This window comes from Sciurus carolinensis, chromosome 5 (genome assembly GCF_902686445.1).
Source record: "Sciurus carolinensis chromosome 5, mSciCar1.2, whole genome shotgun sequence".
NCBI lineage: Eukaryota > Metazoa > Chordata > Mammalia > Rodentia > Sciuridae > Sciurus > Sciurus carolinensis.
This window is the reverse complement of record NC_062217.1, coordinates 11,780,273-11,795,228: the sequence shown is the minus strand read 5'-3', so window position 1 is coordinate 11,795,228 and position 14,956 is coordinate 11,780,273. Positions and strand designations below refer to the sequence as shown.

General features: G+C 52.7%; 1 protein-coding gene across 1 annotated transcript; it reads right to left on the bottom strand.

Moving 5' to 3' along the window:
* Nucleotides 1-4,481: 4,481 nt before the first annotated feature.
* On the bottom strand, nt 4,482-11,857 carry LOC124984396 (G-protein coupled receptor 183-like). Its single transcript, XM_047551939.1, has 3 exons — nt 11,825-11,857; nt 5,473-5,963; nt 4,482-5,118 (listed from the first exon to the last, which is right to left on the bottom strand). Exons 2-3 carry the CDS (start codon nt 5,950-5,952, stop codon nt 4,897-4,899), a joined length of 702 nt encoding a protein of 233 aa, XP_047407895.1. The 5' UTR covers nt 5,953-5,963; nt 11,825-11,857; the 3' UTR covers nt 4,482-4,896.
* Between the last annotated feature and the right edge of the window lie 3,099 nt (nt 11,858-14,956).

Genomic DNA, 14,956 nt, shown 5'->3' with positions numbered 1-14,956 from the left:
GAATCTCTAGGAATGGGACCCAAACAGTCACCAGGATTTTAAAAACTTCCCCAGATGATTCCAACATGCACACAAAATTGAGGAACAATGGTTTGGTGTGGGAAAAAAGCAAGGACGGAAACAAGCCCAACAGATCTGAATGTCGTGTCTTCTGAAAACTTGATACTCAGAGCACAGTCCCTCAGCTGCAGGATCAGCATTACCTGGGAGCTTGTCAGAAGTGCAGAATCTCGGGGCCACCCAGACCTAATTGAGAAGAATCTGTCTTTTACCAACCACCCAGGTGAGGGGCAGCGATGCACAGAAAAGTCAGAGAGGCTTTATTCCAAAACTTACCAAAACGACTACGTGTTGGGCAGATTGTCACAGAGCCAGCCCCACAAAACCTGCGGGGCAAGACCCAGTGTGGGTCATGAGCTGGGGACCTGCTCATACTACCTGTAGTGATGGATGTGAATTTGAACATGGGCTTAGTCGTTAGACAGACCTGGCTTTGAGCCCCGGCTCTGCTGTCTACTCCCTGTGCAACTCAGGGGCAAACCCATTTCCTAAGCTGTTGAGTAGCAATAACAGTCGTGCCTATGTGAATTATCCTGAGAACACAAAAACATCATTCCTGTGAATAGCTTGGTCCAGGGCCTGGAAAATTGAACACACTGCTGTTGGCAACTGATGAGCAGCACCATCTGATCCTACTACAAGACGGAGCGTCCTGGAGGTGCCGACATACGCTGCAGAGTTCCTGACCCGTGGCCCGAGCCTCCCACTGTGATGAGACAAGGAAATGATAGGAATTGCTGTAGTTGTGTGTTATATAGTAATAATAAGCTATATTGGGCATTTGCCTGGACTTGTAAAACTAAAATCATAAAATGCAGCAGGCACCTGGTGACAAACTTGCTGTGTGGCGGGATGACACTCCTGAACGAGGCTGATATGAACCTTTATCTGTGATTTGAGTGGGGGCTCCTAGTACAATCGTGTTCTGGTCTTTATCAATGAGGACCAGAGCATAACTTGGCTGAAAATCACTACTTAAACCCCTGGACTTTTGGAGCAAACTGTCAGCAGCACCGTGACCAGAGGACTCCATGTCGCTCTGTCTCTTGACTGCCCCGGTTGCTGTCCACTCCATCACTGATTGCTGATCGACCGTTGTCAATGAATCCGGACGACAAAGCACGGCTCCAGCGACGACGACTGCCATCCAGCCTCCGATTCATCAGACACCCAAGGACATCCAAGGAGCTGAGAGAGGCTATGGCTGAGAAGAATCCCCTCGGTCCTGTTGACTGACTTCTTGGCTAAGAGACGTTGCATTGACTAATTCCATGGGGGTTGGACTCTAGGTGAATAAAAGGGTGAATCTTTAATGTATTCGTGACTTTCTATTATTGGGAATGGTAAGTTGACTTGCTATTATTGGGAATGGTAAGTTGACTTGCTATTATTGGGAATGGTAAGTTGAGTGTGTATTGCACGAATAAAATCCTCTTGTTGGAACCAAACTCAATTCCTCTCTTACTCACTGCTTGCTTAGACACCGGCTCTCTTGACTAAGCTTTCAACGGGCTTCTTCCTGACTCTAGGCCCCTGACCTTCTCTTTCTCGGTGCATTTACTTTAGAAAACCTGCAATTTTTTTAATAAATTCTGCCTCTGCCCTTTGAGTTGTAAATCCTCTACGACCCAGCAAAGACTTTCTCAAGGACAGTGGGCACCTCTTTGAAATGCATTTATCAGGGAAGATCGTACCCCATCTCCCAGTCCCTGTGGGAGGGTGGGCACACTGCTCCAAGTTCCAAAACCCCCTCCTACCATAACGATATGAGTGCTTAGTTCACCTTTGGAGAAAGCCAACTAGCAAACAGATAGCCTTTGGCTCCCATTGCTACTCTCCAGGACTTTCCCACTAACTCACCCCAGCACCTAAAAACACTCCTGCCCTTTGTTTCCTCGGAGTGGAGTTCTGTCCAGCTCTGGCCTCTGTCCCCTAGAGCGATGGCCTTGAGTCAAGTCGTCTGTGCATGCTTAGCTTCTGTGCCATTGTTGCTTTGAGAGTTCCGCCCTCGGATCTTCTATTCAGCTCTCGTGTGGCTGCAGGAGCTGGTCATGAGGACAGGGGCGACTGGTGTCATCTGTAAATCTCAGCAGCCCATCAAGACCAGCAACCACATCTGTGGTGGAAGAACTGAGAAGAACCCAGGTGGTGAGGGTCTGAGCCTGGTTAAGAGCTGAGGGGCAGGGCCGCGGTGGTGTGTGCTCTGAGACCCTGTCTCTGGCCTGGCCAGGCCCTCTAGCAGTATTCTGTGGGCTGGTCAGAGCTGATTGCATGACGTCTTCCTCTCTGCCACTCCTCATTATGCTTCCTCCATTCCACCTTCACCTTCTCCTCTGTCCTGACCCTGCTCCTGTCCAGTTGAAGCAGAACCCTTCCCCTGTCCACAGTCCAACAAACCACAGACCCTCCGCAGGTGCCTGCTCTTCCTGCCTTCTAAGTCTGTTGAGATCATTCTTAAAGGGGCTTTATGGAGGTTCCATTACCTTGGCGTGTTAGTCAGCTCTTCGTGGCTGTGACAAAAATACCCGACATGACCAATTTAGAAGGGGAAAGATTTATTTCGGCTCACAGTTTCAGTGGTTTCAGTTCCTGGTCAGCTGGCTCTAGTCCTTGGGAGTGTGATGAGGTAGAACATTATGGTGGAAGAATGTGGTGGAACAAAGCTGCCCAAAGAGCAAAGAGAGAGGAAGGGAACAGGCCAAGGACGAGATATAGTCCTCAAGGGAACGCCCCCAAGGACACACGCCCTTCAGTGTTTCCACCTTGTACAGTTTCCATCTCCTCCCGAGAGGAATTCAGCTAGGAATTCAACCGTGAGTTGATCCTCCCATAAGGTCAGAGCCCTCGTGGTCCCAGAAGCCCCGCCTCTGGGTGTTGCCGCACTACAGACCAAGCCTTTAACACATGAGCCTTCGGAGACCTGCCAGCACCAAGAGGCACGGCCGAAATCACTGGCCGCTGGCGACAGCACTCAATCTCCCACTCTCCCCCTCCACCTACCGCCCCTGCCCTTTGAGGGTCAGCTGCTAGGACTAAGAGGTCCAATCCTCAGATCATGGGGTTTGGGTCCTCCAGCAACCAGCCCCCCTCCTCGAGGTCCTGACAAGAGTCACCTCATCAGCATCAACTCAGGCACAAGGCTGGAATAACAAAAGAGGCTCCTCGGTCACTCTGGATACCAGGGACTCTAGGAACTCTGTGCCAGGCACCAGGACAAAGGCCAAGCATATATTTCTTATATCACGACATCACAGGATAAAACATTCCCTACTCCAAAGAGCACACTAAAGAGACTCAAGGGTCCAAAATATAGACAAAAATTTCAAGATGCACAGAAGAGATCTCCAGGACCAGGAGAGAGTTCCCAGGGGACAGTGACTGGGAAACTTCACAGAGGACCCTGTTGGAACACTGAGGGCTGGGGAGACAGAGAGGTGAACGAGGGGCTGTCCAGGGGAGGGGATGGCCATGCGGGCAATGAACAGGAAGGACTGGGGACATGTGGCTGAAACACACTCCATTATACAAAAGCAAAGTCGCCCAGGTGCAACGCTCCGGGAGTGTTGCAGACTCCAGGTTGCAAGGACGTTTGACATCTAACATGAAGGACGCCGAGATGGCTTCGTCCAGTCTGACACACGAAACAAAGTGAAACCAGCTGTGTCTGCTCTCGTGGCTTCTGCCTTTACCCACGTTGTTCCCAGCCACGTGAGCAGCACGTGAAGGCTTTGTCCTTGCACGAGAGCTGAGCCACGCAAAAAATCCACAAGGGCCCTTCTCCAGGGCGGCGCGTCCTGGCCTCTCCAGGGGCGCCCAGCTGACCCCCTGGCGGACCTCCTCCTGCTGCTTCTGACTTTGGCAGAGCAGCCTGGGCACTTCAGCGAATGTGAACTCTAACCCTGTAGAGGTTCTGCGGGGAGGCGGAAGGAATTTACAACACTTTACAACACTTCACAACACTTCACCTCCCCGAGTTTGAAACATTCTACATTGTTGACCCAGGACTCAGCCAAGCACTTGACAGTGCTTACTATGGAAACCCTCCTTTCCTAGAAAAAAGCCACGTATGTTGTCGAAGGCTGGGGAGTTTTGTCGTCAGTCTCTAGAGAGCATGAGAGGCACATTCTTCACGAGGCTGACGCACCTCACCTACAGTCCACTCAAGAGCCTGGAGCTACTTTATTGAGAATCCCTAATCTGAAAATCTGAAATCCAAAATGTTCCAAAATCTGAAACTTTTTTTTTTTTTTTTTTTTTTTTTTTTGGTGGGGATACCTGGGGTTGATCTCAGGGGCACTCGGCCAACCCTCTTTTGTATTTTATTTAGAGTCAGGGTCTCACTGAGTTGCTTAGTGCCTCACTTTTGCTGAGGCTGCCTTTGAACTCACAATCCTCCTGCCTCAGCCTCCCAAGCCGCCGGGTACCACCTCACCTGGCCAAAACTGGAAGCATTTTGAGTGCCATATGATGCTACAAGTAGAAAATTTCACACCATAAAGCTTCATTTCAGGCACAAATTTACTTAAAATAGTGGATAAAACTACCTTTGCGTTCTCTATATAGTTGTGTATGAAAGGTATAGGACTTTCATGTCTAGACTTGGGTCCCATCCCCGATATATCACATGTATCTGCAAATGTTCCAAAATTTCCCAAAAAGCCAAAATCTAAAACACTTCTGGTCCCAAGCATTTCAAATAAGGGGTACTTGGCCTGTATTTCTTTTTTTGCATTCTTTTTCTTAAAGAGTCTACCCACCCCCATAAACAAAATCACATAAGCTCCAGGCCTATGTGACCCTGGCCCGCTCTATACACAGTCTACAGCCAGTGCCAGGTTAGACCTGGTTCTCCACCACGGTGACAGAGCCTCCAGTCTGCGTTTCTGAGGATGCTCTTCCTGGGGAGGAGGAGGAGGAGGAAGAGGATGCGCTGAGGTTCAAAATACCAAGAAGCCATTTCCTGTAACGGGTAGAGGCAAAGAAGTAAATGATGGGGTCGATGCCACAGTTCACATTCATGAGGGACACAGTGACCTGAAGAGCCAGCGTGAACGCCCTCTGCTCGGCACAGGATGGCGGGCCCAGCAACTCTCTCACCATGAACTGCATGACGTTGAGATGGTAGGGACTGAAGCACAGGACCACAGCCACCAGCACCACCAGCGTGAGCAGGCAGGCCCTCCGGGGATGCCCCTTCCCGCTGGCCAGGGGGTTCCCCCGGGCTGTGCTGCACAGCTTCAAGGCGATCTTCACGTAACAGAACAGTATGACGCCCACCGGCGTGCAGAAGCTGAGAGCGCAGGCCACCAGGACCATGACAGGCAGCCCGAGGACGGGCTCCACGCTGACATACTCCATGCAGGTCAGCTTGCCCGCCAGGGGCTTGGCCATAGGGATGAAGAGCAAGGGTACCGTCTGCAGAAGTGCCAAGACCCAGACAGCCACGCAGACGAGCTTGGCCCGGCCCGTGCTGCGCAGCCGCTGGCTCTCATGGGTACAGACCACAGCCAGGTACCGATCCACACTCACGCAGGTCATGAGGTAGACCCCTCCGTAGGTGTTCAGGTACATGATGAACGCTGTCAGCCTGCAGAGTCCGTCCCCAAACGGCCAGCTGAAGTCCAGCACGTAATAAGTGATCTTTCCTGGCAGGGCCACGGAGAACAGGAGGTCAGACACGGCCAGGTGGGCCAAGTAGACACCTGTTGAGTTGATCTTTTTGTCCTTTTGACAGGCAAGGCAAAGGGCAAGGATGTTTCCCAGGGCGCTGAAGACCAAGAGGGCCGTGTAGAACAGAGAGAGCACCACACTGGCCTCCCGGGGTGGGAGGTGGGGAAGGCAGGAGTTGGAACTGTAGGGGAGGCTGCCTGGGTCAGCCATGCTGGAAGCCATCTCAGAGGTCCCTGGGGAGACACAAAAAATAAATGTGCAATATTGCATCAGTGGGGTTATGCCTCTGGAATGGTAATAATTGATATTTTTGTTGGGGCAACATGCCCATGAAAGACACCTCTATTTTCAAAGTCGACTGTCCTTGAAGTGTAACGTGCTGTCTCTGTTACCATGGCGGCAGGTTATGGCTTAGATCTGAGGTGTCCTCCAAAAGTTCAAGTGTGAGACGATGCGCCAAAAGATTGGATTTTGAGTTTTAATCCTATCAGTGCATTAATCCCCCAGTAAGGATTAACTGGGTGGTAACTGTAGGCAGGTGGGGTGTGGCCGGCCTTTGGGGTTTTTATTTTGGCCTTGTTGAGTGGAGCTTGCTCTCTCTCTGCTTCCTGGTGACATGTCCCCAGCTACTTTCCTCTGCCACAATGTTCTGACTCACCTCATGCTCCCAAAGAATGAAGTTGTCTATGGACTAAGATCTCTAAAACTGTGAGCCTCCAGATAAACTTTTTCTTCTCTAAATTTGTTCTTGTCGGGTCTTTAGGTCACAGCAGCAAAAAAAACGGACTAAAACACCGTGTAAAACATGACCTGCAAAAGAGCAGCTTAAAACATATTTTATTGCACTCAGGAGTTCTGGGGACCTGGATGCTGGAGAAGGCCCAGAGGAATGACCGTTCTGTGCTCCCTGGTGTTGAGAGTCTCAGCTGAGAACACTCAGATGCTGGGAGTTGCTGGAATTGTCCAGAGTTGACTTTACTCACCTGTGAGGTGGTTGATGCCAGCAGCTGGCTGGAAGGTCACCTGGGGCTACAATGGAAGCACCTGCCCATGTCCTGTCCACGTGACCTGGGCGCCCTCCCAGCACGGCAGCTGCGGATCATTAGACTTCTAACGTACAACTCGAGGCCCCCCAAATGGTGGAAGCTGCATGTACTAACCATCTTTTCTGCATTTGATGCGTTGACATTTACCGACTTGCAGACCCTGAAGAGACCAATCCTCTCAGGATCAGCCAGTTCCTAGAGATAGTCAACAACTCGCTGTGAGTGCACCTCAAATGCAAACCGACCAGCTCAGAGCCCTTCCCATCAACCACTTCCTTTCTCAAACTCTCGCACTGCAGGCCAGGAACCCAACAACAAGGGACAGCACCCGTGATAGGAATTCAGAGCCCGCCGAAATGATTCAAAAGAACCAGTCCTAAGCCTGCTTTCCCAGGAAACCACAAGAAAAGACTGCTGCTCACGTTCTCCCCTGTCCCCTCTGCCTCCTGACTACCGCGGTGGTGCTTCCCCGCGTGACCTGGCACGGCCTGGTATACCCCCTCCTCCCGGGGACTGTAAGCAACACATTTTTCAAAGGCAATCCTTTGCTGATCTGTTGGCCTCATTGAATTCAAGATTTCTATTACACACTGTTTTAGAACACTGGGTCACTTTTTCTCGTCTAGCCTGTGAAGTGTCACGTCATCAATTTTACCACTTTCTATCAGTCAAGTAAGTCACGACTCCACCCCGATTCCAGAGGAAGGTGGAATTGTCCCCACTTCTAACACAACACGGACACATGTAAATATGCAAATTTTAAAAAGTAGATTGAGGATTTTCACAAAGTGGCACATCCCTGTGATTGGCACCCAGATTGGGAGTCACAACCCCATCAGCCTTCCAGAGCTTTCCGAGCCCCTCCAACCTCTACCTCCATTCCAGGTTAACCCCTCTCCTCCCTCCTACATCACAGCTCTGTCCTGCCTGCCACTGAACTTTGCATAATAAAGTCACACCACATATTATTTCTCAGGTAGCTTCTCTGGCTGAATGATGGTTTGTGAGTTTCACCCATATCGTTGGACGTGACTGGAGTTTGTGGCAGAATGGGACTTGATTGTGTGAATGCACCACCGGAGCTGTATCCTTTCCACTGAAGTTGGGGCCAATTTGGGGGGAATCGGGTTCAGTTCAGCTCTGCATGTTCAAATGTATACATTTTGCTGAGCATTAGCTGAGAGGGGAACAGGTGAAGCCCTGGTTCTGCACAGGTCCAGTTTTAGTCGGTTCCAGCAGTGCTTTTGTCAAAGTAGTTGTCCTAATACCCCCACACCCCCGCCCCCGTGGTGGCTGAACCCTGGCTGTCACTTGTCTTCGTCAGTCTTTCTCAGGTTGGCCATGGTGATGTGTGGGAGGGTGTCTTGGGGATTTAACGGGCATTTCTCTGACCACTTCCGATGCTGAGCACCTTCTCACCCGCTCCTTGGCCATGTGTGTCTCTTCTGTGTAGTGCCCACGTGACGTGGAGCGTGGAGTCCAGTGGGCTCTTTGTCTCACAAGTTCAAAGAGTGAGATTCACAGACAGCAGCCAGTGAAAGCAAAATATACGAATTTATTAAAGCGAAGTGAAGCGAAGCTCCCGCAGCTGGGAGGGGACCCGAGAGGATTGCCAGGAATGGCCGTTGTGCAGGGTTTTTAGGAGTCTGTGGTTTAAGGACGTCAGCCCCTGCCCAATCCTGGGTAAGGCACTCCTGTTGTGGAAACGACAGCACGGCACTCGCAAAGTAGGAGAAACCAAGCTTCATTTTACACCAGCGGGTCCAGAGGAGATTAGCGCTTCAAACTTCTCAGCCCTGATCCAGTTTCTCACAATATTTATAGGTCATTTGACGTCATCTTCGACCCATCCTATCATTGAGACTTTTTCCTCTTTTTTAAGAAATATTCCTGATCCATGCAGCTGAAGGCCTGTGCAGGGCCTCTAACATAAAGCATGCTCACAGGACAGATGAGAAAAGAAAGGGCTCTTTCCACAGACTCCATTCCATCTCAGGAGGGAGCAGTCAGACTCCTAGGGCAGTTATTGACCATGCAAAAGGTAGGGACCCGTGGTTAATTAGGCTTCCTGGAGAAAGGCCGAGAGAGGGGAGCAGACTCAGCCCTCCCAGCAGTGAACTCTTTCCATAACGTTCCTGTAATTTCATTTCACAACCAGGTCTGGTTCTGCCATCGCACTCTGTCCATGAGGCATTTGTTCAGCCTCGAGTGTGATCACAGTATTGATCTGGCCCTTTCCTTCTGTGGAGAGGCTGTGGACTCCAGGTCACGTATGTCCCAGTTTAAAAATAACCTTTTTGTGAGTCTCTCAGCAAAACCCAGCAGCTGCTGTTGTTTGTGCTCTGCTGCCGAGGAAGTTGCCCGGGGCCCATTTCCCTATCTGCCCAGGCCCATCTCTTCCTCCCGACTTCACCTGTACAAACATGTCGTCCCTTTTCTGTTGGGTTGTCTGTCACAAGCTTGTTCGTGTTCTCCTATTTCCTCTTTCAAACCCACTGTTCCGGGTCTAAGTGGGCCCGGCCTCCATTTCTCCCAGCTGTGTTGTGATCATCCTGCATCCTTAGTTCCCAGACTGTAAGAGGCAGCGCTGGGTGGGTCTCCCCAGGGCTCTTCCTGCAGCCAGTCGGAGCGCTGTGACTGTCCTCCTGGTACACACGTGAGCACTAAGGCACCACGAGGGCGTGTGGCCCTCCTCGGGCCCACCACGGTCTTTCCCAAAGTTCTTGCCTTGGATTCTGAGCTCGGAGATCTAAATCTGCTCAGAGCCTTGGGAGGAACAGTGCCTAGGGTGGTGCCCTGCCTTCCCTGGAAGAGCCAGCCTGCAGAAGCCATTCCCTCAGGCAAAAGCAGCCGCCCTCCTCTCCTCCTGCTCAGCCTGCGGCCCCCAGAGCCTACAGGTAGGAAGGCAGGTGAGGGGAGGTGGCCATGGCTGGTCCCTCCTCCCTGAGGGCCAGCCCAAACCCCCAAACTCATGTTTCAATCTCTCTCTCTCTCTCTCTCTCTCTCTCTCTCACACACACACACACACACACACACACACACACACACTGACAGACACACTCCTGGACCAAACTCCCGTCAGACACCAAGCCCACTTCTTGCCAAGGCCTCCAGTGTGGGCTTCCCTGCCATTCCTGCAGGGCCAGCATCACCAGCCTTGGAGAGAATTCCACTCAGTCCACTTAGAGAGGAGCCCCACCCAGGATATCTCACCACCCTCAATATCTGGCAAGTTCCTCGCCCCACTCTCCACATCTGAGCACCCTGGCCTGCGTTTAGGGAGAATCCTGCGGGGGCATTTTAGCAAGAACTCCACCCCCACCCGTGTTTCCTTTTCCTATTTCCCTCCGCCCCCTCCCACCCACTCCCCGCCTGTAACCCCCCACTTGTCTGTGCTGGGTTTGCAATGATTTCTGGATAAAATCTGTTTCTACCACTCTAACTACTCTCCAGCTCTGGTTTTCTTAATCACACACACACACTCTCACACACCCTGTGTAAATGTGAACTGGGAACCCCAGGGAAGGTCAGGCCAACAACTTCCCGAGTGAAGTGACCACGTCAGGGTAAACTCCTTCAGGACAGGACAGCACGAAGCTCACCACCCTCTGGGGAGCAGTCCAACCAGCCCTGAACCAAGAGGAGGCGCCTCTTCCTCTTCCCCTCCCCCCATAACCATCCTGTCCCAAGCCCTGCTGAGCTGCAGGGACCCAGGAAGATGCGGGGTGGGATGCACGGGGAGGGGACTTCTGAGCCTGAGCCAGGCAAGGCAAGCCCACAAAGAGGCAAGTTCAGCTCAGGAGGGTCCCAGCCACAGGTCAACACACCATCTGAGCCGTCAGAGTGATGCCTGCTGGGAGTTTGTGTGTCTGATTCTTGGCTTGTTCAGGGCTCAGAGTGCGAAGCGTTGGGGTTGGCTCCCAAGCACCTCGACGCTTGGCGATGGTGCCCCCACCCCGGGGTTCCTCCCCAGGACCCGTCACCTCCCAGCCTCTGCTCTGCCAGGTCCTCAGTTCACGCGGTACCACCTGCTTCCTCAGCCTGGCCTTCCTGTGTCCCTTTCACTGCCGCTCACTGCATCCCCCATGAGGCAGCTAAGTGCCCCTCCCCTCAGAAGCCTCCCACCCTGCCACACGCATGAAGCCCGTCCCCTCAGTGCTGGCCTGGCCCTTGCTGGGGATGCAGTGGACTCATCGCACCTCTGTCCCCCAGCAGACCTGAGCCCCTGAAACCCTTCATAGGCCTCTTCTTTCCTTGGTATTGGCACAAAACCAGTGCTCAGCATGTTGGCCCTGCTGGAGACCACGGAAATGTCACACCCAAGGAGGAGCGGGCAGGGTGTCACGGCGGTAGTGGTCTAGGGAGGTTGGCAAGGGCTAGACTTCCACGTGGATCCCCAACAGGGGCCACCAAGTCCGTGAGCCCCAACACCTCAGACTGGGCCATCTGCTCTCCCAGCTAGTGTCGTTGACACGGGTACAAACCTCAGAAAGTGAGGTGCCAAGTGACCAACTCCAGGACCAGGTATGGGATTTGTGTGTCATAGACTCCTGCCCCACACTGGCCAGAGGTGGTTCCCCAGCCCCTCTCGGCATCCCCTGCCCTAGGTCCTCTCCCCAGGGGCGCAGAGCATCCCTCCCCAACACGCCCCTGCCCCCAGGAAAGGACCTGGTATTGGTCATTCAGCCTTAAAGGGAAGCGACCTTCTCTGCTCTTTCCCTTCTCACAGGTGATCGGCCTGTGTCACAGGGGTGTGACAGAGGAGTGCCAGGCGCAGTTCTGCCTCGTCCTGTTCAGGGAGAATCAATTTGTGCAACCACGTGGGAACTTCCGGAGGCCTCTGAAAGGTGCCCCCCAGGGCACAACGCAGCGAGCCAGCCCCGAGCCCTCAGCAGGTTTCACTCCCGGCCTGAAGCTGGCTCAGGCCCGCCCTGGCTTCTGCCCAGACCGGAGCAGCAGAGATGCCAGGTAGCAGGGAGAGGGGCAGCTACTCTGCCTACGGACAGAGGGCCTCTCTCACGCTCTGAGAAGAATCCAGGCCGGCTTACCTCACTCACCAAGGGCAACCAAAGCACGAGGAGGCCGGCAGAGCCCGGTCCCACAGTCAGTTGCCGTCCTCGGGGGCTACGAAGCCTGGAAGGGTGCCTGTGTCCTCTCCTGGGCAGAAACCGAATCTGTTCAGGGGACTAGACTCTACTCTCCTCCTCCCTCCACCGCCCTGCTGAAAAAAGAAAAAAGAAACCCCCAGGGTATCAACCAAGGTGATCTCCCTGCCACAGGATGCTCACCCCACCTTGAGGCCCCTGCGAGGAGGAAAGTCACCCAGGAGGCCCGTTTCCTCTCTGTTCTAGATCTGTGCCCCCCACAGGCTAGGATCAGACCACAGATAGGACGATCAAGCTACCAGCATCAGGAAATTTGAAAGCAGCCATATTCTGCCCCGACTGGGACCCATGAGCCGGGCAAAGCAAGAGGGGTATTTGGGGACACACATGTGCTCAGGTCCAAGGAGGCAAGTAGAGGGGCAGCCCTGGCTCTGGATTCCCCGGGCAAAGGGTCTTAATGGAGTCCGAAGGTGCATTTGCAGAGTGCATTGGTTGCCTTGCAAATTAAGCCCGGGCGATCCCCAGCAGGGAAAGACCAGGGACTGCAGCTGGCCCTCACGGGAGGATGCTGCTCCCCACCACATGACTGCCTAGTGAATGAGGCGTCTGCAAGTGTTTGATCAAGGCTGTGCCTCAATCAAGAAACAGTCGCCATTGCGCCATAAGCACACCCCTTTCTTCCAAGGCTTTCTCCGACCCTGAGGCCTGAGTCTCTCAGCAGCCAGCTCTCCAGGCTGGTCTGAAACTGTGCTTTCCCTCCACTGCGACTGCAGGACAGGCCCCCCTGCCTCTTTCCCCAGTCTAGGACTCAACACACCCCTAGCCGGCCTCCCACCGACAGAGGCAGTGAGTCCCATTTTTCCCACCTGTAAACTGGGCCTTGAAAGACATTCCCCCAAACTCCAGGTCTGCTGGAGATAGGTTAGCAAGTCCTGTCTTACCATAGATTTTTACTCCCTCTGCCCCAAAAGGAAGAGCCAAAGCAGTTTTTGGAGATGTCTGACCAAAACACAGATCAGGAGCCTTTGGAGAATTGTCCCTTATGTCCCCTGTTTGAAGGAGAGACCAAGAAGGACAAGAAATTATAGACTGGTCCCTGACCCTGGGTTTACCTGTGATTCATCCAGAAGGACTCTGCTGAGCGGCGACTGCGAACCAGGCACGTGCTCTAAGTTCACGTGTGAGCACCATTGGCAAGCACTGGGGGCTCACTGTGTCCCCACACACCCATGGGTGTCAACCTAAAAAGCCAGTCTGGACACTGAGTGTGAGAACAAGGAATGTACTCAAGCCAAAATGAGGGCGGCCACCTGGAAAGAAGCGTGAACTCCAGCTGCCCAGAACGAGGGCCCCCCAAACGGCACGCAAGGGGTCTGAGTTTTTACAGGTTAAAAAAAGAACAAGGAGTTTGCAGCAAACCTTTGTTACAATTGCACTGGTTGACAAGAATGGGCAGGATGCTCATTGGTCACTTACATTATATAACCCAGGTAAGAACTGCACTAAACAGGAAAAGCAGGCCAGCTGTCATTTATCATTTTATTGGCATCAGGGAGTCCATAGAAACCTGCCCTGCTGGGTCAACATGACCCAGGGGACTGGGGTCTCATGCCTCATGTTTCCTCTGGACTGAAGAATTTTGTCACCTCATATTTAGGACATTTTCAAATCCTTTTCTCATTTTCCCCTCTTGATCAGAATCACTCTCTGCCCAGCATTGATGATTGACAGAGGGCTCTCCCGGGACAAGAGCTGAAGGTCCCCCGTCGCTAGAAAGGCTCACTCCTCGGTGGTGGTGCCCCATGTGGGAAGGAAAGAGAAGGCTGCAGTTACGAGGCCGGGACCGAATCATGGACAGCAACATGGGCCTCACGGGTGCCTGGGTGCAGTCACGAACACGTGGCAAGCTCCTGAGCCTTTGGAGAAGTGTCCTGGGGCCTCAGGATTCTAGTTCCTCCCACAGTCCTGAAACATGGGGATGCACAAAAGACTAGCAATTTAAACAAGGCAAAACAAAACCGGTAATGATAACCTGCCAAAGAATCATCTGCAATCCTGGGGAGCCCCTGCTCCTGAAGACCACCAGCACGTGAGCCCCGATCTCGAGGTGCACTCAGGAGCATGCAGGGGGCTCAAGGCAGAGAGGGAGCGCCAGCATCCGCGAGGACCCGGTGGGAAAGCTGGGTCCCATGTGAATGTTTCCCTCCCAGGAATTTAAAGGATGAGGGAAGCAGCCTCATTTCCTCAGAGTTGCAAGTCCATCAGATTTTTCTTCAGGAAATTGAGTCAGTGGGTTTAGGTTAACCAAGGGTCACAGAAATCTGTGGTTCTCTCTCTCTCTCTCATTCAGTCTTGTGTTAATTAATTCTTAATCTGCTTGATTTTGTCTAGTAGTTTTGCAAACCTATCAGGTTCTTCATTAGTGATCTGAAAATCTTTATAGTCCAATAGAATGAACTCAAAGTTGTGGGGTTTTCCGGGAACCCCAGCCTCGGGCGTGGTCAAGATGGCGCCTGACGCTGAGCCAAAAGCAGCCAGCTATACAGTAAACAACCAGCGAATTCCAATGATTGGCTAGTTAACGATGTGGCTAGAGCATGCCCCCCCTCGTGTACCCATCCTGTGCCTGCAGCTGTCCGCGTTTATCTCGTGTACTCTCCCCTGATTGGTTGAAGTGTATATAAGCCTGGTGGGTGGGAGAGTAGGGGGAGAAGCTGAGGAAGAAGCGGAAGAACCGGCGCGACGACGGCGGCGGCGGCGGCGGCGACGGCGGCCGCGGCAGCAGCGGGAGCGGAGCTGGAAGGAGGAAGTACGCGGGAGTGGAAGGAGCTGGGAAAAGGAAAGCTGAAAGTGCAAAGAAGCTAGGGGTAAGAGAAGCGTAGGAAAGAACCTGTGCACAATAAACTTCCAAAGCTTCAGACGTTTGCCGTGTCTCTCTCTGTGGCCAGAGGGGACGCGACAAAAGTTATCAGAACTGGTCTTGTCAGAGGAAACTCCTTGAAGATACAACACTGGAGGATTATAGGTCTTGGCAAAAGCTTCCAGAAAATCGTCAGGATAAGACAGTTTCACTGT

Coding starts and splice junctions, on each gene's coding strand:
- LOC124984396 (XM_047551939.1), bottom strand. CDS start 5,952: ATGGCTTCCAGCATGGCTGACCCAGGCAGCCTCCCCTACAGTTCCAAC. Junction 5,119..5,472: donor TCTTGGCACTTCTGCAGACG/GTACCCTTGCTC, acceptor TGTGCCGAGCAG/AGGGCGTTCACGCTGGCTCT.